The sequence below is a fragment of the Dermacentor albipictus genome, chromosome 3 (assembly GCF_038994185.2).
Source record: "Dermacentor albipictus isolate Rhodes 1998 colony chromosome 3, USDA_Dalb.pri_finalv2, whole genome shotgun sequence".
Lineage (NCBI taxonomy): Eukaryota > Metazoa > Arthropoda > Arachnida > Ixodida > Ixodidae > Dermacentor > Dermacentor albipictus.
In genome coordinates, this window is record NC_091823.1 from 131,412,028 (window position 1) to 131,438,159 (window position 26,132).

Genomic DNA, 26,132 nt, shown 5'->3' on the forward strand with positions numbered 1-26,132 from the left:
GCGTTATTTGCAAGGAAATCCTAGCCTAATATGCTGTCATGGGAACACGTGGGCAGCACGACAAATTCGACGGTATACAGTAGACCTTGAATGAAGACGCGAGCAGTACAGGCAGCGAGAGGCGTTATATTTTTAGCGTTCGCGGTTCGAAGGGAGACGTCGGAGAGAGGCGTCAAAACCTTTTGTAGTGTGCGGCAGAGTTCAGTGGACATTGCGGATACGGCGGTTCCTGTCTCTACAAGTGCCAGGACGGCGATTCCTTCGACAGAGACTTCAATTACGTTGGCTAGAGAGGGACGAGGACTTCGGCATTGCGACGTGGACGCAGTTCGTGCCTCCGGAACTGCGGCCATCAGTTTTCCTGCTCGGTGGACACGGGACGGCACCGCATCGGAGAAAGCGAGTGACAACGGGGAGATGGTGAGCGGCGAGTAGAGGCGGTTGTACGGTTCGGAGGAAAGGATTTGGGAAAGGGAAAGGACCTCTGCGGGAAAGGACCTCTGCGCGAATGAATTCCTGAATTTTAGCGAAGAGAGCAGCATAGCTGTCGTCGACTCCAAGGCTTGATAGAGAGTCGGCGGGCGGGGTGGGACGTCGGGTGTGAAGAGGTACGAAGGCTGGAAGGCGAAGAGGAAAACGGAGCGACGAAAGATGGCGCTCGCCGGATGTTCTGAAGAGGAAGCATGCCACGACGACAATGGCGCGCCATGTGACCAGAACCACCACACGCAAAATATATTGGGCGGTCATCGAAGGTCCGCCACTGGTGGGGGTAAGGTTCGAGTCACGGTTGAGGATTCGGAAAATGCTGTCGGTCGGGCAGCAGCATAGGAGGAAAATGCCGTCGGTCGTGAAGCGGCCTAGATGGCGGCAAAAATGTCGGTGGTCGATGCATAGAGGGCGGCAGGGGCGTTTGAGGACGAGATCGGGAGCTGCTTCAGCGTAGGTGAGAGCAGCCGTGACTGCTGTCTGCTCAACGGCTGGAGGAACGGCTTGAGATACTTGTTCGTGAATGAAGTCGCGGATCGTAGGATGCAAAGCAGGTGGTGGTTCCTGGACAGAATATATCAAAGACAGCTGGCGGCCGACCTCTGCGCGAACGAATTCCTGAATTTTAGCGAAGAGAGCAGCATAGCTGTCGTCGACTCGAAGGCTTGATAGAGAGTCGGCGGGCGGGGTGGGACGTCGGGTGTGAAGCCGTTGCCTGCGCAACTCGTCGTAACTCTGGCACAATTCTATCACTTCAGCGACCGTGTGAGGACTCTTCGATAATAACATTTGAAATGCGTCGTCCTGAATACCCTTCATTATATGTTTGATCTTCCCCTCCTCTGACATCGACGCATTCACCCGTTTGCTAAGGTCGACAATGTCCTCAATGTAGCTCGTGAAGTTTTCTCCGGCCTCTTGGGATCGTGTGCGCAAACGTTGTTCTGCACGAAGCTTTCTTACTGCAGGCCGACCGAAAACTTGGGTAAAGTTGGTCTTGAAGACCAACCACGAAGTGAGGTCGGCTTCATGGTTTAGAAACCATAGTTTCGCAACGTCCGTAAGGTAGAATGCGACGTTTCTCAATTTGGTATCGTCGTCCCAGTGGTTATGGGCACTCACTCGCTCATAAGACGAGATCCAGTCTTCAACGTCTTTGTCCTCTGTGCCGGAGAAGATAGGGGGATCTCGCTGACGCAAGGCACCGGCACAAACCAAGGTGGCCGGCGCCGTTGGAGGAGCTGGAGGAGTGCATGCGTCGTCGGGCATGATGGGGGGTAGAGTGTTACTCCGAAGTTCCAGGGTGGTCGAAACCCAGCACGTCCACCACTTGCTAAGAGATTTATTAGCAACGGGCGCGAACGGGTAGCCGTCACAAGCGTTCGGCGAAAGACAGCAACCACGAGCTCGTGCCGGTAACGATGGTGCTGTGGCACAGGCAGGCTACTCTTCTTCGTTAGACCTACTTCACCTCTACCGCAGGTGGGCCTGGCATTGCATTACCTTCGGGATCGGCCCACGTATGGGGATTGCTTTACGCCTCCACTTTCTTCGGCATTGGCCCACGTATGGAGAGGGCCTAACGCTTGCTTCACATCGGCCGCGGGTCTGCCCGGTATTGCACTTTCTTCGGGATTTTGTGTCTACACACGGACACACTCCTGATGGAGCGAGCCTATAATAGTTTCGCTGTATAAGTTAGTTTCTCCGGAATTCGGAGCATTGATGGAAATAGCAAAGAAATTACACGAAATAGGGTTCGTAATTTCATCGTTGTCACCCGCGCTCAGGCAAAAATTAACAGGCCTTACTCAATGAATGCGAATTAGCAGTCATAACGTGATAGAGCGCTTGATAGCGTGTGTCGGAAAATTGAGATATGCTACCACCAACAAGATCAATTTCATGGCAAGTATACTACACTACTTACCCTGTAAGTAGGAAAATAATGTCGGACTGCTGAAAATATGGTTGCTCCTTTACGTATTTTTTAAAGTTATATCTGGTTTCGTCATTAAGAATATTGCGCGTAGCCTCATAGCCAGCTACATTAGCCATATATGGCTCGTCTTCTGGCTGCAAGGAATAAAAACAAGTATGTGCATTCAAAAAAGCGCCTATTTTTCCCCTTAATACGCTTTTGCTACATAAATAACATGAACCATCGTGGCACATACGGCACATTATGACTACTAATTCATAAAGCAGATGTTCTGTTTGCCACTTATTGATGCATATACTTTTTATCTTTCTAGGACGAGTAATTAGTTTTCGTCAAGTCATTTCTGTATGTGGGACCTCCATAAAAGTAAAGTACGCTAAGTATTGCCCGGCCTTATATTTCACCACATACCCCTCTTCTAATACGAAAACAGTGTTAGCTCATCGTAGTTGCTCATGACACAGCCCCAGCCTCGACCGCAGAATACTCGTTCAGATGCTTTGTGGTAATGCAGATGTGAAAGACGCGTGACTGTCTTCGCAACAGATTTCTTGAAGTTTGTAGAGCTAACATTCTGGCTCAACTCAAGCATAGGCTGATTCGTTAGCATATATGACCTTCTCGATGTCGCGATGTGCATAACACGTTAAATAGATAGAGAGCTGTTCGTTAACAGAAAAGAGCAAAGCCTGATGACCGCATTATAATTGTCAAGCGGGTGGTTGACAACACAACATTGGTCAGCACTGTTGGCCATGAGAAGGGACGTAGATTGTGTCTATCGATTTGCAATTGTTAACAGAATTAACACAGAGAGTTCGATCATTAGGAATTTGTGGAGGTAGCCGAGGAGAGAGAGCTACCGCGACCACGATTTATCAGAGCCGGCCTGCTGAAAGAGTGATGAAACAGGGATGCAGCAGGCGAAGGCGGATGCTCAAGTCCGACGCACCATACACGCGCAAGGAATTTTCAGCCTTAAAAGTGTTTCATTTTATCTATACCTCCAGTCCTGACATTGATAGGGCAGGTATCTCGGTAAACTAATGCACCCATATTGAAGTGTTTGCTGAACTTACATCCTTGCTATGATTGGGTGTTTTGACAAGCTTTCACCCTACACACACACACACACACACACACACACACATTATATATATATATATATATATATATATATATATATATATATATATATATATATATTATAGAATCAGCCATATTGTCATTCTCCTTGTCCTCCGGACGTCAACCCATCGCGACTTTTGTCCCGTCAACAAGACTCCATATATTTGCGAGACGTTAAGAAATGGAGTGAAAGAAGAGCCCATCTATACACCACCTTCATTCTAACCGTGGACTTATACATTGCTAGTACGAAATACTAGCTCTCCCCAAGTCCATATTTATCTCTTGATTTATTGTCTTTACTCTTAAACACCCGATTATCAGTAAAATGATCGTGATAAAATTCCGATGTCATTTCGAGCGTAATAAAACTAATAAATCGCACCTCTATATTAGAGCGTGACATTTGAAATTGACACTACGCTGTATCTATGGATGTCCAAGAAATGCAATAAAAAAAGAACAAAGAAAAATTATTCATCATATTCCTTAACTCTAGCGATATCATTGATTAGGAGGTATTTGGAAGGAACACATGAATGCAATAAACTGTTATGAGAGGCGAAAATATTTCCACACGTACTCATTTATCCTGTTCTTGGCCACTGCTATTTCACCTGCTAACAGTTTAAAGTTATCGTGGATCACTAGGCATGCCTGAATAATTTAGAACTTGTGCGAATGTTATCGCTGATCGTATTCGTTTGTATATGTCCTCGCCAAAGAGTGTAAAATAAGATTACATACGCGACATGAACCTTCGATAAATGATGCATAAAAATTGATGGGCTTCACCGGCTGATCACATTTTGACAATCGCTGACTGCTCGCTGCTATCATTTTGCTTTCACTGCAACTTGCTTTCAGGACACAGGTTCGCCCAATAAAAAGTTAGTTTCGTCATGCACAGTTTTGTGGCCATTTTCTTCGCCGTCACTGTTACGAGACGTCTGTTGGAGGCACTAGCGTGTTCATGTACCGAACGCCCCCGCAAAGTAGTAGCCCGAACCTGAAGATAACATCAGCATAACCATGGACCATCGAGCTAGCCGCAGGCTTCAAAACGTTCCCCTCGAAAACGACTTCTACCTGAGATGACCTAGAAGATCATGGCCAAGTGAACAACCACAATGTCAATCCAAAGAGCCCTCTACTTTCGAGCGAACTTCATCGGAGAACCTGGAGACATGGCTTAAAACACTCGAGAGAGTGTAAACTGCAACAAGTATAACGCTGAGGAAAAATTGCGGCACGTTTATTTTTCATTGGAAGTAGCAGCCAGTGCTTCGTTTTAAAATCGAGAGGCCTCCTTAACGACTTCGGACTTGTCTGTTCTGGAACAAGTTTCTGAATACGTTCACGAGCGTCTTCAAAAAAGAACGGACTGATGTTCACTGCAAGCACGAGTGAACCTGCCCAACGAGGTCGCAGCTTTTACGTAAAAGATTACCCGAGTTTTCCGGCACGCCGACCCGAATACGCCTGAGAAGAAGGAAATTCGCTTGCTTGTTCGCGGGGTTATGGAATAACTCTTCAGGGGAATTGTGCCTACCCCGCTTAGGACGGCAGCAGAAGTTGTGTCGATCTCACAGGTCTCGACGATTGTAAAGACGGTACAAATACACACTAGGCAGTACATCTGCAGCTCGAGGCCAGACAAGGCAGGCCTTCAAGCACTGTGCTGCAATTATTGGCAGGAGAAGATAAGGGCAGTTGTGTAAGAATAAGTGAAGATGTTGCCCGCCCCAAGTTAATTCAATTTCTGGCGTAGTCCGCGAGAAAATTCAGCTGTAATTTTAATTTCCCATGTTAACCGGAATTACCTCAGCACGAGACTGGAGCGATAACATACGCCATCATCTGCCGTCGTCAAATTACCCCTCCGTGCCCGCGCCAGGACCTCTTAACGCCGCAATTTCGTTGTTCAACGCCGCCGCCGCCGCCACCGCCAGCACGCCCACACGTCCCCCTGCCCAGCTACTTGAGGCAGGCGGACATTTGGCATGTCGTGGACTACCGCCGGCTCTGCTATCATTACGTGGAAGCTGGCCATGTTTACCTCCGACGCCCACATGGCGACTTGTTAGCTCGAGGGTTCGCCAAAGCAGCTCGCCCATAGCAGAGCTAAGAGCCTTATGATATCGCCGGCTGCATAGTCGCGACGAAGTGCACACCACGGCGTTCTTCGCTTTCGCCATGACCAGGACGCTACCTGTCACCGTAGGGCCGAGCGCACATAGAACCAGCCCCTCGATGGATCCGTAGTCGTAAACCAATATTGAAAAAAATAAAAGCGCCAAATTGTGGCAGTGCACTTGCTGTATGTGGAAATGTGTAGCCGAAATGAGCAATACAGCAGCTATGCCGGAACGTTGCTTAAACGCTGCCTGTTTTTCACGCAGTTCTTGGGATGTTTCCATGGATTCTTTTGCGGGGCCGCTGCCTTATCTTCCGCGCTTGCTTTTCACCGGCATGTGGATGCGGTCGATCGTGTGCCCATGGACAGCCCTGTCACTTCTGTTGGCGATAGCCCTGGCATGCCCCATGGCTTTGCCAACGGCCTCCCACGTGCTTCGCTTCTGGCTGATGTCATCGTCGTTCTACCAATCACCGCTAAGCTGTGGTCAGCGACGTCTACATCGGTCGATATAAAGGTATTCGCAACGCATCTTCCTTCAGTGGGCAGTACTGCAGCGACGTCGGAGTGTTGGTTAAAGGCTGCCTGTTTTCCATGCAGGTATGTTATATTCAAGCTGCCTATAGCTACCGTTCTGATGACCACTTTTCGCTGCTGCTGTTCTGCCCGAACAGTGTTGTTACTTGCTGCTTTCGCATTTTGCACTATTACGATAGCTTTCTCTTGAGTGGGGATGTTGAATTTAACCCTGGACCTAGAGGTGTGCCTTCAGCAAGTACATCAAAGTCAAGTGAGGCGAATAACACTACTACAAGTAGCAGCCAGTGCTCCACTAGTTCCCCTCCAGACACGGCTAATCTTCTCGTGCAATTGTTGGCTGATCAGAAAAAAATTGCGCGGGACGTGGCCGATATCAAGGAATCTTTTATTCCCGTTTTGAAGCCCTTGAAACACGTGTATCTTCGCTCGAATCTTCTGCAGGAGCTGTTGACTGCAGAGCAATGTATGACAAGCTTAATTCTGAAATTGTCTGACTTAAGGAATCTATCACTAAACTCACTTCAAAATCCGATGAGGTGGAAAACCGGTCACGCCGGGACAATATCAGACCTTCATCAGACCTCTCGGACCTTCAAGCCCAAATTGACGACTTGGAAAATCGTTCCCGATGGTCAAACGTATTATTCTATGGAAATGACGACGGGCAACAATTTGAAACATGAGAATCGTCTGAACGCCTTGTGCATGACTTGTGCATGAACCGACTTGACTTTTCGGTTTTGTCACTAGCCAGGGCTCACCGCATAGGTCGCTTCACCTCGGATAAAAAGCGCCCCATAATTGCTAAACTTTTTTAATGACGAAGAAGTCGAAACCATTCTGAGCAAATGCTTCAAACTAAAAAATACGCCCTTCAGTGTCGCACGGGACTATTCTGAGGCTGTGCGGGACAAACGCAGGAAGTTATTGCAGTTTTCGAAAGCACTGAGGAAGGAAGGTGACTGTGTGCGTCTTATTTTTGACAGGCTGTGCCTAAATAACGCCACTTACATTTGGGACACAACTTATAATTGCGCGGTGTGGGTACCACGCACCGCCGCACGCTCAGTAATCTCCCCACATACGTGACGTGCCCCTTCTAAGCGTCAAGCACATGTAACCACCCCACCTGGTTCAGATGGAAAGGCCTCTTTCTTCCCTAATATCAGAAGAGTTCTTTCTAAAAGTGTTGAACTATCTTCAATTATCGACTCAAGTTCGCCTTCCATCATCGCACTAACAAAAACGTTGCTGAATGATACAGTTTCCGATAATAATATTCTTGTCAGTCAAGCAGATTCGAACTTTTTTCGCTGCGATAGAAAGGATCGAAGAGGTTGGGGTGTGCTTATTGGAATTTCTAAAGATTTCATTGCTATACCTAGCTTTGTTAACTCATTTATTGAAAGCGTATTTGTGTCCCTGAAGCTCGGTTTCACTGATCTCATTGTCGTTGTTTTTATCGCCCCCCAGGACGTGATTGCGACCTTCGAAAGTGAATTTCATCGCGTTGTTGTTGAAATATGCGGGAGGTTTCCAAATGCGGTTCTTATAATTTTCGGAAACTTCAACTATACCAATATTCAATGGTCTACACTATCTGTTTCAGTCAACGATACTCAGGCACAGGAATTTCTTGATTCTTGCCTTGATTTTTCGTTGTGCCAGCTTATCGAAAAACGTACATGTTGCTCGACACATGAGCAAGCATTCTTGACCTAATTTTAACTTCTCGACCTGACCTGTTTACTGACATAGCCCATCTCGATGGTCTTTCTGATCATGACATAATTACTGGAATCTTGACTTGTTCACTTAACAAAGCGAGAGTTGATGAAAAATGTATAAGGTGTTATAAGCGAGCCAATTTTGATGCAATACGTATCGAATTATCCCGTTTCACGGAACATTTTTAGATGCCCACTTGTCACGTTCCATTGAAGATAACTGGAACCTTTAAAAATACTCTTTCAAACTTAATTGACAAATACATTGCAGTTCTGACCATCATAAGAAGCAATAATTCTCCATGGTTCAATCAGCAATTACGTCGACTTAATAATAAAAAGAAACGACTTTTCAGAATGGTAGACAAAAACAGATTATCCGCTTCGTGGTGTCGTTATAAATAGTGTGACAACGAAAATCAAGAGCTTTTAAAAACTACTCGTCGTCGCTTTTTCAGTCGTGATTTGTCATCTTTGCTAGTAAATAACCCTTGGCGCTTTTGGCGCACAATAAATCCCTGCAACCACCCCGATGTAACTCTTGCTAATACCAGTGGTTCTCCTGTTACTGAATCCAATTGTGCTAAGTTATTAAATGATTCATTCTCAACATTGATGATACTACTACATGCCCTGACATTGATGCTTCCGGTATTAATATGACTGAAATAGTATTTGACCCAACTGGTATTTTATCTCTACCTGGAAAATTGAGAACTTCATCTGCATCTGATCATAATGGCTTCAACAACAAAATACTTAAACATATTTCTTCTGGTATCTATCGTTGCTTGGCAGCCATCTTCTCTCTATCAATATCGTTAAGCACCATTCCTCAGGACTGGCTAATGGCAAAAGTAGTACCCATATTTACATCAGGGGATCGCTCGTCCCCACTTACCTACAGATTTATATCTTTAACTAGCACCATCTGGAAACTCTTGGAACACATTATAAACTCAGGATAATTGCACATTTAGAGCAACAGAATATCGTCTACAAATACCAGCACGGCTTTCGCAACGGCTTCTCATGCGAAACACAGCTTGCAGGATTTACTCAGGATTTACACTCATCATTGGACGACGGCATCTAAATTGACGCCATATTCCAAGCGTTCGATCGAGTTCCTCACCACCGGCTCTTACTAAAACTTAGACAACTTAATCTTCACCCACTTGTTCTGGCATGGGTGCAAGCCTTCCTCTCCAATAGACAACAGTTCACGTCGGTCAATAACTTTGACTCTGCTTTCGTCCCAGTCTGATCCGGTGTTCCTCAAGGAAGTGCGCTCGGTCCATTGCTTTTTCTAATTTATATAAATGACTTACCCTCCTCCCTCAAATCTAGAGTTAGGCTATTCGCTGACGATTGTGTTATTTACCGCAACATCTTTTCTGAAGCTGACCGGCAATCGCTCCAATCTGACGTGAATTCCTTCACTTCGTGGTGCACAACTTGGCTAATGGCACTAAATCCTTTAAAAACTAAGTTGATGTATTTCACTACAAAAGCTTCTCGCATTACCTCGTCTTACTTGCTAAATATTTCTTCAGTGTGAACTTACGACCACGTACAAATATCTTGGAGTTAACTTTCAGTCTGACCTGTTCTGGCATTACCATATTAACGTCACCCTTGCTTCAGCAGACCGCTCACTTGGGTTTCTTAAACGTAACTTGAAACATACCCCATCGCACTTAGGTAAACTGGCTTATATCACTTTAATCCGCCCTCCGATCAAGACTACACTAATTAAACATCGAAGCCCTGCAGAAGCGTGCTGTGTGTTTTATTTTTTCCGATTACTCGCGTCACACCAGCGTCACTTCATTGAAGAATCGCGCTGAACTGCAAGTGTTATCATCTCGCTGTAAAATCGCTCGCTTATCCCTTCTTCATAAGCTCTACCATCATACATCACTTCGCGGCCACTTGTTTAAGCCACCCTCTGCCATCTTTCTTCACCGTGATCACACTTTTAAAATCGAACGCTTCACGTGTCGCACACTAACTTATGCCAGACCGTTCATACCGCGCACCATAACCGAGTGCAATAGCTTGCCATCACACGTCGCAACCATCACCGACATAAATGAATTCCAGAAACTTCAAATCCTTAATGAAAGTGCGTACACCTTTGTTGTGTCATGTCCCCCCCATTTTTTTCCAAATACAATTGATGTTAAAATATGTTCTTGTCCTCTATGTAACATGCATAATTTCATGGTTATTGTTCCTATCTTTATTGGAGTGTTTTGCCTTTTCCTTTTAAGTTTACGTGTAGTATTGTTTTCTGTTTCGTTATACATTAATGGTAGGAGTGCTTTCTATGACCCAGCTTACCCTCCATTTTTTGTGTGTTTGTGATTCGTATTCTCTTTTTGTACACTTCTGATTATCATTATTACTACTTCAATAATCTTAATGGTCTTGTGTTATTATATTTTGTGATTATGTTTTATCAGTTCCCGATTTTTTTTTCAACCTATTACTCACTTATTACATCTGTATGCATTACTGCACCCCCTCCCCCCTATGTAATACCTTCCTGCGAGAGGGCCTTTAGGGGTATTCTGAATAAAAAAAAATACAAAAATGTCAAAGATCCTCCGTCTACAACGACGACGTTTCAAACTCCGTCTTGACGACAAAGAAACGACATGCGCTTTCCCGTCGAAGTTTCGAAGCCAAGAATACGGCGACAAATAGACACCTGAAGATGCGACGTATCATCTACGGTATAGCACAGTGCAGCCGTAATGCGATATCATGACCCTATATAATTGCAAGGCTAAGAACGAGAGACCTCGATATGCTTCTAGACGGCCACGCTGTCAGCACTATCGAAGGCAGTGCACCCGACTACTCCATCATCTGAGGACCTTTCACCGCCAAACTGAAGTCAAGATTATATAGAACGGCCCTTATATCCGGACAGCCGGCTAAAATGTTTGCAGCAAGAGTTACATTGCATGGCCGGACTTACACTGCAACCTTCGTTATTCTGCAAGAGTGCTCACGCGCCGTCATTTTCGGTATGGACTTCCTGATTCAACATGGCACATTGATTGACCTAAAGCCGAAATAGACTACGCTGTCACAGACTAAACGATTCTACCTGAGAGAACTTCCCGTCCACGTGCTTTGAGAGTACCTGAAGGCCAAGTCCACATTCCGCCTCGCGCTAGCATTATGATTTCCGCCAGAGCGAAAGCAGCCGAAGACATGGAAGCTATCGCCGAGAACGACCAACACCAGCCACGCAACCGCGAAATTGGCGTTAGGAGTAGTACCTTACAGTTGCGCGCGCAGGTAGTGTCGACGAACCTCAGCCAGAAGTATAAAAACATGAAAAAGGCAACGAAGATCACATACGTTCAGGAAGTTGCAGCTGTCGGAGAAAGATTTGTCCTCTCCGATTCTATCGAAGTTACACCAATGGTGCGTGTTCCTGGTTCGTGTTCCTGAACCAACGTTTTACATCATTCCGTGTCTTCCGAGCTATAAACAAGAACTGTTGAAGAGCTCATCCAGCAATACAAAGACTGTTTTTTGTCGTGATGAAAAACTCGGTGAACACCAGTCACAAACCATCATATAATCACCGAAGAATGGGCTCAGTGGCTCCATCAGAGCTCGCATAGAGTTTCCACGTGGGAAAGAGAAGCCACAAGGCTGCTTGTCGATCGAATGCTACGCAAGCAACTTATCCAGCCGTCAAAAAGTCTGTGGGCATCTAATGTGGTCTTAATGAAGAAGGATGGAACTCTGCGCTTCTTCATCGTTTATCGCCGTTCTAACAAGTTAACAAAGAATGGCGTGGACAGAGGACGCATTAGAGGGGATCTGCAATGCTAAGTGTTTTTCCTCGATGGATCGCAAGAATGGTAACAGGAAAATTGAAGTGGATGAAAGGGAACGAGAGAAGACAGCGTTTAGCACGCCAGACAAACTCGCCAAGTTCAAGGTCACGCCATTCAGATTTTCGTTTGCGCTTTCAACATTCCAGCGCGTCATGGACACTGTTTTAGCAGCACTGGAGTTGCAGGCTTGTCTCGTGCAGTTTGACGATGCTGTGGGCACTGTGACGAATTTCATCGATCACTTTAGGCGGCTTCAGACAGTATTGGAGGCGATCAAGTTACCTGGGCTCACCTACGAACTGGAAAACCACAGTTTCGCTTACAAGGAACTTCTACTTCTAGGCCACATCAGCAGCAAAGCTGCAATCAGTCCAGTACCCAGAAGACAGATTGCTTAACCTGTGTGCCCATTACAGGCGCTTTGTGAGAGGCTTTTCAAGCACTGCAAAGCCATTGACCAGTCTGACGAAATACTACGCCACATTTAAATGCTAAACACTGCAACACGACACATTTGGCCAAATTGCACGACGGCTGCACTCACCACCGGTGCTTTCAAACTTCCACGAATACGCCAATACTCGGTGCCGTGCTAGTTCAAGGGAAAGACTGAGTTCAAAGCGAATTGGATTACGCTACCCACTCACTGTCACAAGGGTAAGCAAACTGTTCCTTCATGGAGAGAGAATGCCTTGCGATGATTTCGGCTATGGCGAAATTTCAGCCTTACATGTACTGCAACCAATTCAAAGTGTTAAGCGGCCGTCATGCCTTGTGTTGGATGACAAATCTAAGTGATCCTTTAGGTCTCCTAGCACGCTCGAGTCTAATTCGACATAAGCGTAGTCCATAAATATGAATGCAAACACTCTTATGTCCACTGCTGGTAGCGCGCTTCTAATGAGCCCCCACCGCAAGGCGAACAGGACATCGACGCATTCCTAGGAGCAACAACCGCAGACGACTTCGCCGAACACCACTGAGAACACCCTGAGTTACAAAGGTTTGTTGAGTGCTTAGAAGTCACAACCGACGCTGTCCCAAGGATCTTTCAGCGTGGACTATCTTCGTTTACTTCACACAAGGATGTCCTCGTAAAAAGCAACTTCTTTTCATGTTCGCTCAAACTACTTTCATGGTGTGCCCACAGAACACCGGCGAGAAATCCTGCACGCCCTGCATGACGATCAGACAGCCGGCTACGTCGGGATTTACCATACACTAGCAAGAATACAGATGTAGTATTATCCTTGAAGTAGGTAAAGGCAAGGCGCAGAAGACCAGGCTTTAGGAAGAAGAACAAAAACGACAAGACAAACACACAACAACAACACAACACAAACGACAAGGCGCCCGTCTTGTCGTTTGTGTTCTTCTTCCTAAGTCCTGGTCTTCTGCGCCTTGCCTTGACCTACTTCGAGCGTGAACCAACTAGCCCAAGCAAGAGTTTTACTGTAGTATTATCCGCTGTTGACCTACGACGTCGCCCGTCGCGTAAAGAAATGTCGTGACTGCCAGCGACGTAAGACATTACCACCAACGCCAGCTGGATTACTATAACCAACAGAGCCTGCTTGACTGTTACAGGAGATTGCGATGGATTTATGGGACTCTTTCCGACGTCCAAATCCAGAAATAAATGTATCGTCGTGCAGACAGACAGCCTCACCCGCTTCGCTGAAATGAAAGGATTGGCAAAGGTAGTGGAGCCGAAATAGCGAAATTCTTCGTCGAGTGAATCCTCCTACAACACAGTGACACATAAATCCTTACCACCGTCAGAGGAATGGCCTTTACAGCATAGCTCGCCCAAGTCATTCTAAAATACCGCAACACAAGCCACACCAGGACAACGGCCCTCCACCCGCATACGAATGATTTGAAGGAGCGGCTGCACAAGACCGTCGCCAACATGCTAGCAATGTATGTTGACGTAGGACGCCAGATCTGAGCTGCCGTCCTGCCATACGCACTGTTCACTAACAAGACAGCAGCCCAAAGACAACGCAGACCACGCCGGTAGAGCTGGTTTACGGACGCAACCAACGGCGACTCTCGATACCGGGCTCCCGCACATCACCGACGAAGAGAGTCTTGATGTCGCCACCCATATGCACAATGCCCAAAAGCCGGACAGCTACCCTGCCTATGCATCAAGAGCCAGCAGAAGACCGAATGCTGACGCTACAATCTTCGACGACGCTATGTCAGGTACAGGCCCAGCGACCGTGTTTGGGTTTGGACCTCAATGTGCCGACGAGGACTTAGCGAGAAAATTTCGCAACACTCTATCGGACCCTACAAGACTATCCCACTTATTGGCGCACTGGACTATCAGGCCATGCAAAACGGCATGGATGGATGAATGTTATGAGCGTCCCTTTGGAATGGGCCAGTGGGGTGTGGCACCAAACTCTTTCTATTACACTGAATAATGTCCTACCTAGATTAAAAAAGAAAAAAAAACGCGGTGAATAGCCATAACCAAATTTTCTGACCCCCTATTGTGAACTTTGTTGGACGCCTCCGTTATTTGTCGTTTCCTTATTTTTCTTCCACCAATGTTCCAATCGCTTCTTACTAAAATCTATTGCAGACATGTTTACATTCCCTCTGTTCTCGCTGAACCCAAGGCTTAAAGGAAGCCAGTGGTGCTTATATCTGCCCATAATAATATGGGCAGATATCTTCACAGTCTAATAAAATAGGCTCCATCATTTTTGTAGTTTTACCGAAGCAAGAACATGCTTCTTCTTCGTTCTTATGTCTCGTTTTAACAGGTGCATGTTCTCAGCATCTTCATCTCGCTTCAAAAAGTAATGAGGTTCCCTTTCAGTTATCATAAAGTGCCTCTTTCCTGATTTCGTATTTTTCCTCTTAAGGAGTTACTCAAAGCAGGTTTGTTTTCCATTGCCGCGACCCATGAGATTATTTCAGCCCATCTGAATTTCCGCTTGACTTACTCTGTTGCTGTGATGCTCACACAGGTCGCATACTTGCTGGTAAGCTTCCTAGTTCTTTTCCTCCATTGTTAATCAATGTTTTGCCTGTACAAATACCTCAACACTCTCTCAGCTCGTTTGCTTTGCTCCATATTCCTCAGTCGCTCTTCATAGTCAATTTTACTGTGAGCTTCCCTCAATTCAAAGCTTGTGAGGTCCATATCACCCTGCACAGCTTCATTTGTAGTCCTCCCGTGAGCGCCCAATGCGAGGTGTCCCGCTGAACTTTGGTTGCCATCCAGTCCTGAATGTAACCCTTATTTCAAGCAAACAATTGCATTTCCAAAAGTAAGTCCTGGAGTCATTAGACCTTTCCACATAGCCCGGAACACCTAGTGCCTATTGTATCTCCATAGTTCTCTCTGTTTCATTATCGCTGCATTTCTCGTCCCCATCACAGTTATTGTTTTTTCCGGTGTCTCCATATATCTACTGTCTTCGTTTATCCGTATTCTAAAATATTTATATTCCTTTACCCGGGGTATTTCATGGCCCTGTATTGCCACTGTCTGCTCACTGTTTTCCTTGAATACCATAACACCTGATTTTCTAACGCTAAATTTCAAACCTAAATGCTCACCTTTATGTACACAGATATTAGCCAGACGTTGAAAATCACTTTGCTTGTTAGCCAGCAACACAATGTCGACCGCATAAAATAAACCTGAAAGCTGCTTGTCTACTGCTGTACCCGCATGATTGTATGAGAAATTAAACCCGATGTTACTTCCTTCTAGCACCCTCTTCATCCTCACCATGTACATCATAAACAGGACTGGGGATAAAGCGCAACCCTGCCTCAGTCCTTCGTTGATATCAACTTTCTCCTCGCTTTCATTTCTTCTCGTTCAACGCAAACGGTATTTTCTAGGTAAATCGATCTCAAAAGCTGTAGGCAATCTTCGCCTAAGCCTTCCCCTTCCAGAATATCACGCAGAAGGTCACTGTCTACATTTTCACACGCTCCTGGAGTGTCTAAAAAGGCCGGTCGGCTTTCTGCTCTTGTTATTTCAATACACTGAGTAAGACGAAATAAGTTATCGTCCAAACGCCTACCTATACTGAAGCCATACTGAAGTTATCCCAAAATGCCATTATTCTATGCCTATGCTTGCAGCTTTAATATGATTGCCTGCATTGCTAACGTGTATATTACCAATGGTGGTCAACATACACGAGTGAATTCTAACTCCACCCCCCCCCCCTTACCTTTATAAATTAATTCATTCTACTTCGTCGCCAACTGTCTGGCATTCGTCGATTTTTAAAGTTTGTTCCCCTGCTTTCACCAGAGCTTCCTTACTTTTTGGTCCTAGTTCATCAATCAACCTAACGGGAACCTCCTCTAGCTCTGTGGATGCGCACTTCGAAATTTTTTTATTTATTTTTTATTTATTTATTAGTTACCTGCATCGCCCCGTAGGGCATTACAGCAGGGAGGTTACAAACTTGAATCAATACATCAACAAATTAGTTCAATGCGTGGAAAAAAGCATCATTTTCTGTAATATATACAATAGTCGATGGCAAACTGTTCCAATCTCGAACAGTTCTAACAAAAAAAGAATAACGGAAGACGTCACCCCTACAAGAAAATTCCATGACCTTCAAACAGTGGTCAAGTCGCCTAGATATATAGTGTGGTGCCTGGATATATTTATCGCGGATTATGCCTGTTTTAGAATAATAAATATCGTGGAAAAATTTTAATCTAATATGCCTTCTACGATCCTTCAGCTCTTGCCATTTAAGTTTAAGTTTGCTTTCTGTCATGCTAAGCTGCCGGCTATAATTACCAAGAACAAATCTAACTGCCCTATTCTGGATTTTTTCTAATTTGTTTATAAGCTCAGATGTGTGTGGGTCCCAACAAACACATCCATATTCAAGTATTGAACGTACATGACTAAAGTACAACTGCGTCTTCAAGTTACTCGGTAAATGACTAAAATTGCGCCGCAAGAATCCCAAAACTGATGCTGCCTTATTTCCAATATAGTTAACATGCTTGTTCCATCGTAAATCAGAAGTAAAAAACACACCTAGATATTTAAATTCCTTGCTTACTTTTAGAGTTGAATCATGAATTCTATACCTATAGGGATGATTAGCTCGTTTTCTTGTAAAGGTGACGTGAACAGTCTTATTTATATTTAACGACATATCCCAACGCACACACCAGTCTGCGATAGTGTTTAGGTCAACTTGCAGGATTTGTGAATCGGAAATGGCATCTATGACTCTGTAAACAACACAATCATCGGCAAACATCCTGAATGAAGACTGTATACCAACTGAAATATCATTAATATACAACAAAAACAATAGTGGCCCCAACACTGAGCCTTGGGGAACTCCCGACGTAACTGACGCATATTGCGAAGATATACCGTTCAGAACCACAGCCTGTTTCCGCAATGACAAATATTCGGCAATCCACGCTATTATTTTACCATCCAAGTTATAAGCTTTTAATTTGGAGAGTAGGAGACTGTGTGCGACTACATCAAACGCTTTACTGAAATCCAAAAAAACGCAGTCCACAACTTGTTGCTTATCAACTGCCGAGGCTAAATCATGAATAAACGCTACCAACTGTGTATTGCACGATAAACCACGCCTGAAACCATGTTGGCAGGGACTTAGGAGATTATGCTTAGTTAAGTGGGCCATAACACAACTGTATATTACATGCTCCATAATTTTGCAGGTTATACTAGTTAAGGAAACGGGCCTGTAGTTCTGAACGGAGTTACGCACCCCACTCTTATGTATGGGCACGACTCGCGCTAACTTCCAATCATCTGTCATATCAGTTTCATTGAGGGACTTCTGAAACATCCGGACGAAATAAAAGCATAACGCGTCCGCACAGTTCCGTATGATAGCGGCAGGAATGTCATCAGGGCCGCATGCCTTAGCCTGGTTCACATCTTTTAATAATTTACGGATACCATCGACACAAAAGGTAACTTCTGGCATGGGGTCTATTTCAGCAGGTAATTCAAAACAGACAGTACGTGAGCTAGACGGCAAGAAGACAGATGAAAAATAACGGCTAAAAATTTCAACTTTACACTCATTATCATGAATAATAGTTTCCTCATTTTTCAAAGCAGGTATTGATCTGTTGTCTTTGCCATTACGCTTCACATAGCTCCAAAATTCTTTGGTATCCCTGACAAGTCTTTCTCCTAGATTAAAGAAATAGAAGTCCTTAGCGATGTCGGACTTTTGCCTAAATTCAGTTTTTGTTGCTTTTAGCAAGGCCAAATGCTCTGGCGAATTAGACGCCTTACATCTTTGATAGTTTCGTCGCTGTCGTCGAACAAGGGCACGTAACTCTGTGGTAAACCAGGGTTTGTCTCGAGCTCGCCTACTTGATATAACTCGTGATGGGACAAAAGCTTCACGTAGTTCGAACAATTTCAATTTGAAGGTATTCCATAGTTGTACGATATCTAGATTATCTGCGAGTGCATCAAAAGTTGGAAAGAACGACTCGAAAGCAGCGCTAATCGCCTCGTAGTTGGCCCTGCTGTAGGCATAAATCTTTCGACTAGGTGTTTTTGCAACCTTCACATACTGAACTGATAAATCTGCTAGAACAACGTTGTGATCGCTCAAACCTGGCAACACCCGTACCTTGTATACAACATCAGGCACGTTACAGAGCAAAAGGTCGAGTACGTGACCTGTTCCGTCAGTGCGTGATGGCTCGTGCACATACTGATAAAAAGTATTCTGATCTAAAATATCAAAGAAAGTTGAGTATAGGCTCCCTCGAGCAGTATCCCTTGGTTCCCCAGCTGACCAGTCAATATCCGGAAGGTTAAAGTCCCCCCCTAGAACAAGGCATTCATTCTTAATAGTTTCAAGAAAATTGCCTAAATGAACTAGTGGTTCTACAGAAGGACCAGGAGGCCTATAAAATGACCCAAGAACAATTGCTTTCCCATTGAGTAGCCTTACTTTCCAAAAAATCGATTCAGTTTCATTATCCGGAAATTCCATTTGCACGCTTGGGATACTATTGTGGACAAGAATAAACACCCCTCCACCACGCGTACAGCGGTCACGACGAAAACACTCGTACGTGTCCGGAAATACTTCAGTGCTTGCGACAGTTGGTTTTTTTTGCGACAGTTGGGCTTTTTTTCCAATTGAAATTTGTCAGCACCAGCTCCTTTTCGATCTGTTTCTCTTTCGTGCTCTCATTTTTTTCCCCTTAAAATACATCCTCCTCGTTGCCTTGTGAAGATTCGGCTGTTATTTTGCAGATGCAATTTAAAGCCGCTTCCCCTTCCACTTTGTTTCCATCTTTATCTAGGATATGCTGTTGTATTGTTATTGACTTCCTGCCTAATAATTTCATGTGCTTCCAAAGTATTCTAGGTGGGGCCTTCTTTTTCTCACGTATTTCCGACAATCAACGTTCACTTTCACCTTATATATTTGTTTGCACCAGTATTTCCCCTATAGATTTTATTCTCCCGGTATATTTCCCATTGAATGGCTACTTCGTCCTGCAACAACTGCACTTTTTTTGCCAGCCTGTTCTCACAGGATGCTTTCTGTCGTTCGGCTGTCGACTGAGAGACATTTCGCAATCCAAGCCGCGCCACTCACGGGCTGTAATAGTCCATGTTGTGAGCCAAAAGCCCTTTTACCAGCGCTAGGACGCTCATGGACCTTGTTTCTTTGTTATTTTTTTATCACCATTTATGCTTTAGTGTCTTGCCCTCGTATTTGTCACACCGGCACGCTGCTTTGTAAGACGGGATGTGCTCTTCTATCTATCCTTTTATCGGGGGTAGTTTTTGGTCCACTAACAACTCATAGTTATTATAGAAAAACTCAACGCACACCTACATGATTTTAAAATTGTGCTGATTTTATCGTTGATTCTACATCTTGCCTTCATGGAACCATGTATATTGAAACTGCATGTGCGACATGATTTGCGTACTAGTTTCTCGAAACCGCGGGAGCACCAGCGAATAAGTCTGGACCCTTTCATGACTCATGTATAAAGCCGACGCATTTAACTCCCTGATCAGATTTCAGAAATCGCCGGCTGTGTTCGCCGCGATCGTTGTGCTATGAGTGTAGCTTGAATTTGTGGGCACAGATTCGACCAATATGAAATTAGTTCAGTCGTTCACAGTTTTGCAACTGTTTTTTTCACCAAAACTGCTACGTGGCAATATTTTATAACTGCTTTGAAGTATGCAGTAGCCTGAGCAGTAGCGCAATGAAGAGAAGGTTTGAGAAAATACGAAACCACGGCTGGTCATGCTAACAATTGATATATATTACAATAAATAACCAAGCAATCTCTGGTATTGAACAGGCCGATTTTTTATATTTTTTGTTGAATTAATCAAAAGCTACCATTTTCCTGAAGCGGAAAGAAACATACATAGGAATCACTTCCTTTTGTTTTAAGAAATCCATGAAACTGAGGTCCGCAACGCACTTTTATCACCGAATAGCAGTTATACTTGTCACTTTCGACTTTGATAGGATTGAAATAATTCGTGGTAAAAATGCTGTTGTTACTGACAAAGCCTGGCTGTAAATCACGTGCACCAGGTGTTTCCTGCACCCTTCTAGTTGTTTACGGCCACGTACAAAAGAGAGCAGCAGTGAAACAGGCAACACGTGCTTGCAAAACACAGAGGATTGAAGCAACGCGACATCAGCACGTGATACGAGGAATATAAGACGTGTGCAACTCTCGGGAAAAGTTTGTGTGCATTGAAGCTAGATTTTCGCTTAGTTGTTTGACAGGGGCTAAGTTCATTCAAGGTAAACAAATTAAAGTCAACTGTGTAAACTGTATTACAATTCTGGTGGCGCTGCGTCGTAATGAATGCAAGCCCTTTTTTTCATTTAGGGAAAGCATCGTTGACTCAAAACAAACAGGACCCAATCAACTGGCTATTGGTCATCGGCGCAAGAATTGTTGCCTACCTGGTGAGGCCCTGAGTTTAGAAATTCGCCAGATTCTACTGGAGCGTCCACTGATGTCATTGAAGTTATTAATTGAAGAAAAGTCAGGTCACACTACACTTTTTGTGACAAAAAATCACCAAACGTTTACTTCGCATTAGAAGTTGCGTACAAACATTTTGAAAAACCAACCAACCTTTATGTCATTGGACGCTTACCGATGGTAGTGGCTTGACACTCACCCTAGTACAGTCCGCCAGGTGAAGAATGTAAGCTTGGCCATTTATGTAGAAGAAATGGTCACCGCCAATTTCGCCGAGGCTACCCAAGCATGAGCAAAGACAAGAAGCTTCGCCATCGAATGCGGGGTGCAAAATTGGAAACGTTCGCCGGGTTAGTTTAGAGCCCGCCACGCACCGTCGGTGAGCGTTGTTCTGAGGTGACAGCAGTCGAACGAACGTTGCGACAGCGATCAATGATGCGGAATCAGCATAAAAACTGCTCCTTTCTAGCCGCAGTTTCATCAGTCTTCGGCAAGAGCATAGGGATAACATGGGAAATTCCGTGATTTGTGTTTCGAGAAGAGCTTCAGAGGCTACGACCTGACCGGAATACTCCAACGCTCTATACAATGGCAGATGCAGTTCGCGGTGAAAGTCATGCAGGTGATCCGGGAACCAACGCTAAATGCTCTGCCTGAAGCAGCACTACTGAGCCAGACGATCGTCTGATATGCCGATGTAATGCGACAAACTCACGCGGGTGCTTACGTCGCAGCTACTGACGTTATAAATAACCCGATGCCTCGAATTCACGTTACTGAAGTCGTGACGATGGCAAAACGACCGCTTGATGAAGACAGAATGGCGAAAACACCATGGCATATGACATCACAATAGTCGAATGACGAAACGGAAATAAAGAAGATGGAAAGACTATGACGGTATTGTGACAGCGATGTGACAACCGATGCATGAGGACTCTTAGACGACGATATCGTGCAGACGAAGGTATGAAGAGAGTGGTACGATAAAGTTGCAATGACAACAATGCAATGGCTACGACGGAATTACGACCCTGAGTTAATACCTCGCGGCCAATGCTATGAGACAACTTGCCAAAATGGGTAAATGTTGAGGGCGTAACGACGACGGCCTTACAAGTCTAAAATCAGGAAGGTGGAATGGCATCAATGAAACAACCACAACGGCATCCTGACAAGGAGCGCGTAACTTGGGGCCGAAGCAGTAAGACACTAGATAGATAGATAGATAGATAGATAGATAGATAGATAGATAGATAGATAGATAGATAGATAGATAGATAGATAGATAGATAGATAGATAGATAGATAGATAGATAGATAGATAGATAGATAGATAGATAGATAGATAGATAGATATTGAGTAGGCTGAAAAACGCAACGAATGCTTTTCGCATTAACAGGAACAGCTGTGCAGTAGTGCGGTGACCAGCAGCTTCATTTTATAACACCAGATTTCTTGAAAAAGTACACCACATTGCAATGCCAAGATCGAGAAAGATACTGCTATCCGTGTCTTCAAAAGAAAACGAAATGCGATACCTATCTTTGAACAATTCAGCAGTGACGAATTGGATAAGTAATTGCTCATTTTAGTTGTTCAGAATTCTTGTGGGCATGTTTTGTATAGTGTTGAAATCTGTGGTTTACATGCCAAAAACCGCGATTTGAAAACGAGGAAAGCCGTAGTGGGGGGACTCCGGAATATTTTTGACCACCAAAAAGTCTTTAACGTACCCCATCGCACGCGACCCGGGTGTTTTTGCATTTCGCCTACATCGAAATGCGGCCGCCGCTGCCGCGATTTGATTTCCTGACCTCGTGTTCAGCAGCGCAACGCCATAACCGCTAAACTAGATCGGTGGGTTTCATTTTAATGTTCAGCGTATAATTTACTGTTTCTGTAGTTAGCTCTAATTGTCATCATATATATTGACACGTGTACTTGTTTGTCTTTATCGGGCGACATGTTTCACCACCTAACAAATGTTATCGCACAGCGCAGGACACGCCTGCATGTATCGGAAGTTTCTGGAATGTTATCGATGCGTCCGTCCACTGTCTGTTGCCGAACCTTGTGTAATCTGATAGCATGTATGCGCGATGCGAATGGTGTAGAACTTTGTGGAAGGCACGCGGGTCCCTGCGGTTACCCTGGAACATTCGATGACTGATCTATGAAAGCCGAAGCGCTTGACCCGCTGATCAAATTTTCGAAGATCGCCGACTGTGTTCGCCGTTTTCGATGAGCATTGAGTGTAGCCTGTTTTTCTGTGCACAGGTTCACCCAATAAAGTTAGCTTTGCCATGCAGAGTTTTCATGCTGTGTCCTCAATCCTCACTATACAACGTGACAACATATATATATACATATATATATATATATATATATATATATATATATATATATATATATCTATATATATATATATATATATATATCATAAGCCTGGTTATGCCACTGCAGGGCACAGGCTTCTCCCATACTTTGCCAACAACCCCGGTCATGTACTAATTGTGGCCATGCCGTCCCTGCAAACTTCTTCATCTCTTCCCCCCACCTCACTTTCTGCCGCCCCCTGCCTATGCTTCCCTTCCCTTGGAATCCACTCCTTAACCCTTAATGACCATCGGTTATCTTCCCTCGTCATTACATGTCCTGCCCATGCCCATTTCTTTTTCTTGATTTCAACTAAGATGTCGTTAACTCGCGTTTGTTCCCTCTCCCAATCTGCTCTTTTCTTATCCCTCAACGTTAAACCTATCATTATTCTTTCCAAAGCTCGTTGCGTCGTCCTCAATTTGAGTAGAACCCTTTTCGTAAGCATCCAGGTTTCTGCCCCGTAGGTGAGTACTGGCAAGACACAGCTATTATACACTTTTCTCTTGAGGGATCATGGCAGCCGGCTGTTCATGATTTGAGCATGCCTTCCAAACGCACCCCAACCCATTCTTATTCTTCTGATTATTTCCGTCTCATGATCCGGATCCGCAGTCACTGCCTGCCCTAAGTAGATGTATTCTCTTACGACTTCCAGTGCCTCGCTGCATATTGTAAATTGCTGTTCTCTTCCGAGACTGTTAAACATTACTTTAGTTTTCTGCAGATTAATTTTTAGACCAACTCTTCTGCTTTGCCTCTCCAGGTCAGTGAGCATGCATTGCAGTTGGTCCCCTGAGTTACTAAGCAAGGCAATATCATCAGCGAATCGCAAGTTACTAAGGTATTCTCAATTAACGTTTGTCCCCATTTCTTCCCAATCCAGGTCTCTGAATACCTCCTGTAAACATGCTGTGAATAGCATTGGAGAGGCATCTCCCTGCCTGACGCCTTCCTTTATTGGGATTTTGTTGCTTTCTTTATGGAGGACTACGGTGGCTGTGCAGCCGCTATAGATATCTTTCAGTATTTTTACATACGGCTCGTCTACACCCTGATTCCGTAATGCCTCCATGACTGCTGAGGTTTCGACAGAATCAAATGCTTTCTCGTAATCAATGAAAGCTATATATAAGGGCTGGTTATATTCCGCACACTTCTCTATCACCTGATTGATATATATATAGTGTGAATATGATCTATTGTCGAGTAGCCTTTACGGAATCCTGCCTGGTCCTTTGCTTGACAGAAGTGTAAGGTGTTCCTGATTCCATTTACGATTACCTTAGTAAAGAGTTTGTAGCAGCGGACAGTAAGCTGATCGGTCTATAAGTTTTCAAATCTTTGGCGTCCCGTTTCTTATGGATTAGGATTATGTTTGCGTTTTTCCGAGATTCCCGTACGCTCGACGTTATGAGGCATTGCGTGTACAGGGTGGCCAGTCATTCTAGAACAACGTTCCCACCATCTTTTAACAAATGGGCTGTTACCTGATCCGCCCCGGCTGCCTTCCCCCTTTGCATAGGTCCCAAGGCGTTCTTTACTTCTTCCGCCGTTACTTCTGGAATTTCAAATTCCCCTAGACTATTTTCTCTTCTGTAGCTCAATCGGTAGAGCATCGCACGCGAAATGCGAAGGTTGTGGGTTCGGTTCCCACCTGAAGTGGCTGAGGAGTTATATATATATATATATATATATATATATATATATATATATATATATATATATATATATATATATATATATATATATATATATATATTGTGCACTCTTGTAGCTGTATTTGATTAGCACGAGTTCTTACTTTTTCCACCGGGAATTTCCCTGTTTATTTTTTGCTTTTGTATCCAGTGATGCCTGGTTTATGTTGTGCGATTAACACTGGTTTCTGCCCTTTTGGGTTGCTGGTGTTCTGTCAAGAATTTATTCGCTCTTTCCGCGGCCTCCTGAACAATTTGCGCGTTACTGTTCGGATAAACACATTCCATATCATATATAGTATCATATCACAGAAACTATGTATCATTTAGAGCATCTTCATTGCCGGCAGGCGTTAAAGACTGGGCGTGTTGGTATAGCATACTAGAGGTTCGATTGAGCAATATTTGGACGACACACACACACAGGTGAGGCACTCGCCACAGAGCTCTACTTGCAACTATCGGTTTTTCCCTAGTCAATGGAATAAATACAGGAAGATACTTGGTGGAGGGGGGGGGGAGGAGGGTAATGACAAGAGCAAAAACATAAAATTTAAATAAGGTCCACTTCACGCTTAGGGTAATTGTCACTGCTAAAGGCACCTGGCAGTTGCCGGTAGCCTCGTTCCTGCAGAGCAGGTTTAAATTACTGGAAGTTGACGACCCCTTTTTAAAAAAAGAAATCTGAGCAAGCTATTGCGTTCCTAGGAGAAATTTCTGACAAGGTGTAGTTGCCTTATTCTTTTGATGACAAAGACTTATTTTACTCTATTCCTAATAAAGAGCTCCTGTTGTGCATTGGACAATGTATTGACAATTGCGGAAACGTTACCTTTCAAAATGATTCACAGATGCGTGTTCAAGCCTTTCTAGAGTTCTTGTCCTTGTAATTAAGATTCACCTACGTGTCTTGGATGGGAGACATTTTCCTTCAGACACAAGGAATATGTATAGGTTTTTCTATCGCACCGATTCTGAGTGACTTGCTCCTAGCCAACATTGACAAAAGCTTAGCGGTGCGACGGGTGAATTCACGGGTTGCTCGTGTGTTCAGGTTTGTTGATGGTTATTTAGTTCTAGTGGAAAATGTTAAAACAAGTCTCAGCCGCCATTGACACACCTAGAAAAAATTTTCAGAGAGGGGCTAGAGCAATTGATGATCGCAAGTGAAGAGCCAGACTGTGGATCAATTAGGTTTCTTGAATTAGTTTTCTAAGTCTGGG

The 26,132-nt window shown here is 44.4% G+C and overlaps 1 protein-coding gene across 1 annotated transcript in view; it reads right to left on the reverse strand.

Moving 5' to 3' along the window:
- Positions 1-26,132, reverse strand: part of LOC139057755 (venom metalloproteinase BumaMPs1-like) — a 120,570-nt gene that overhangs the window by 61,119 nt on the left and 33,319 nt on the right. Inside the window, exon 8 of the mRNA XM_070536508.1 lies at positions 2,420-2,565. Coding sequence (XP_070392609.1) covers positions 2,420-2,565 — 146 coding nt within the window. The remainder of the gene's footprint in view (positions 1-2,419; positions 2,566-26,132) is intronic.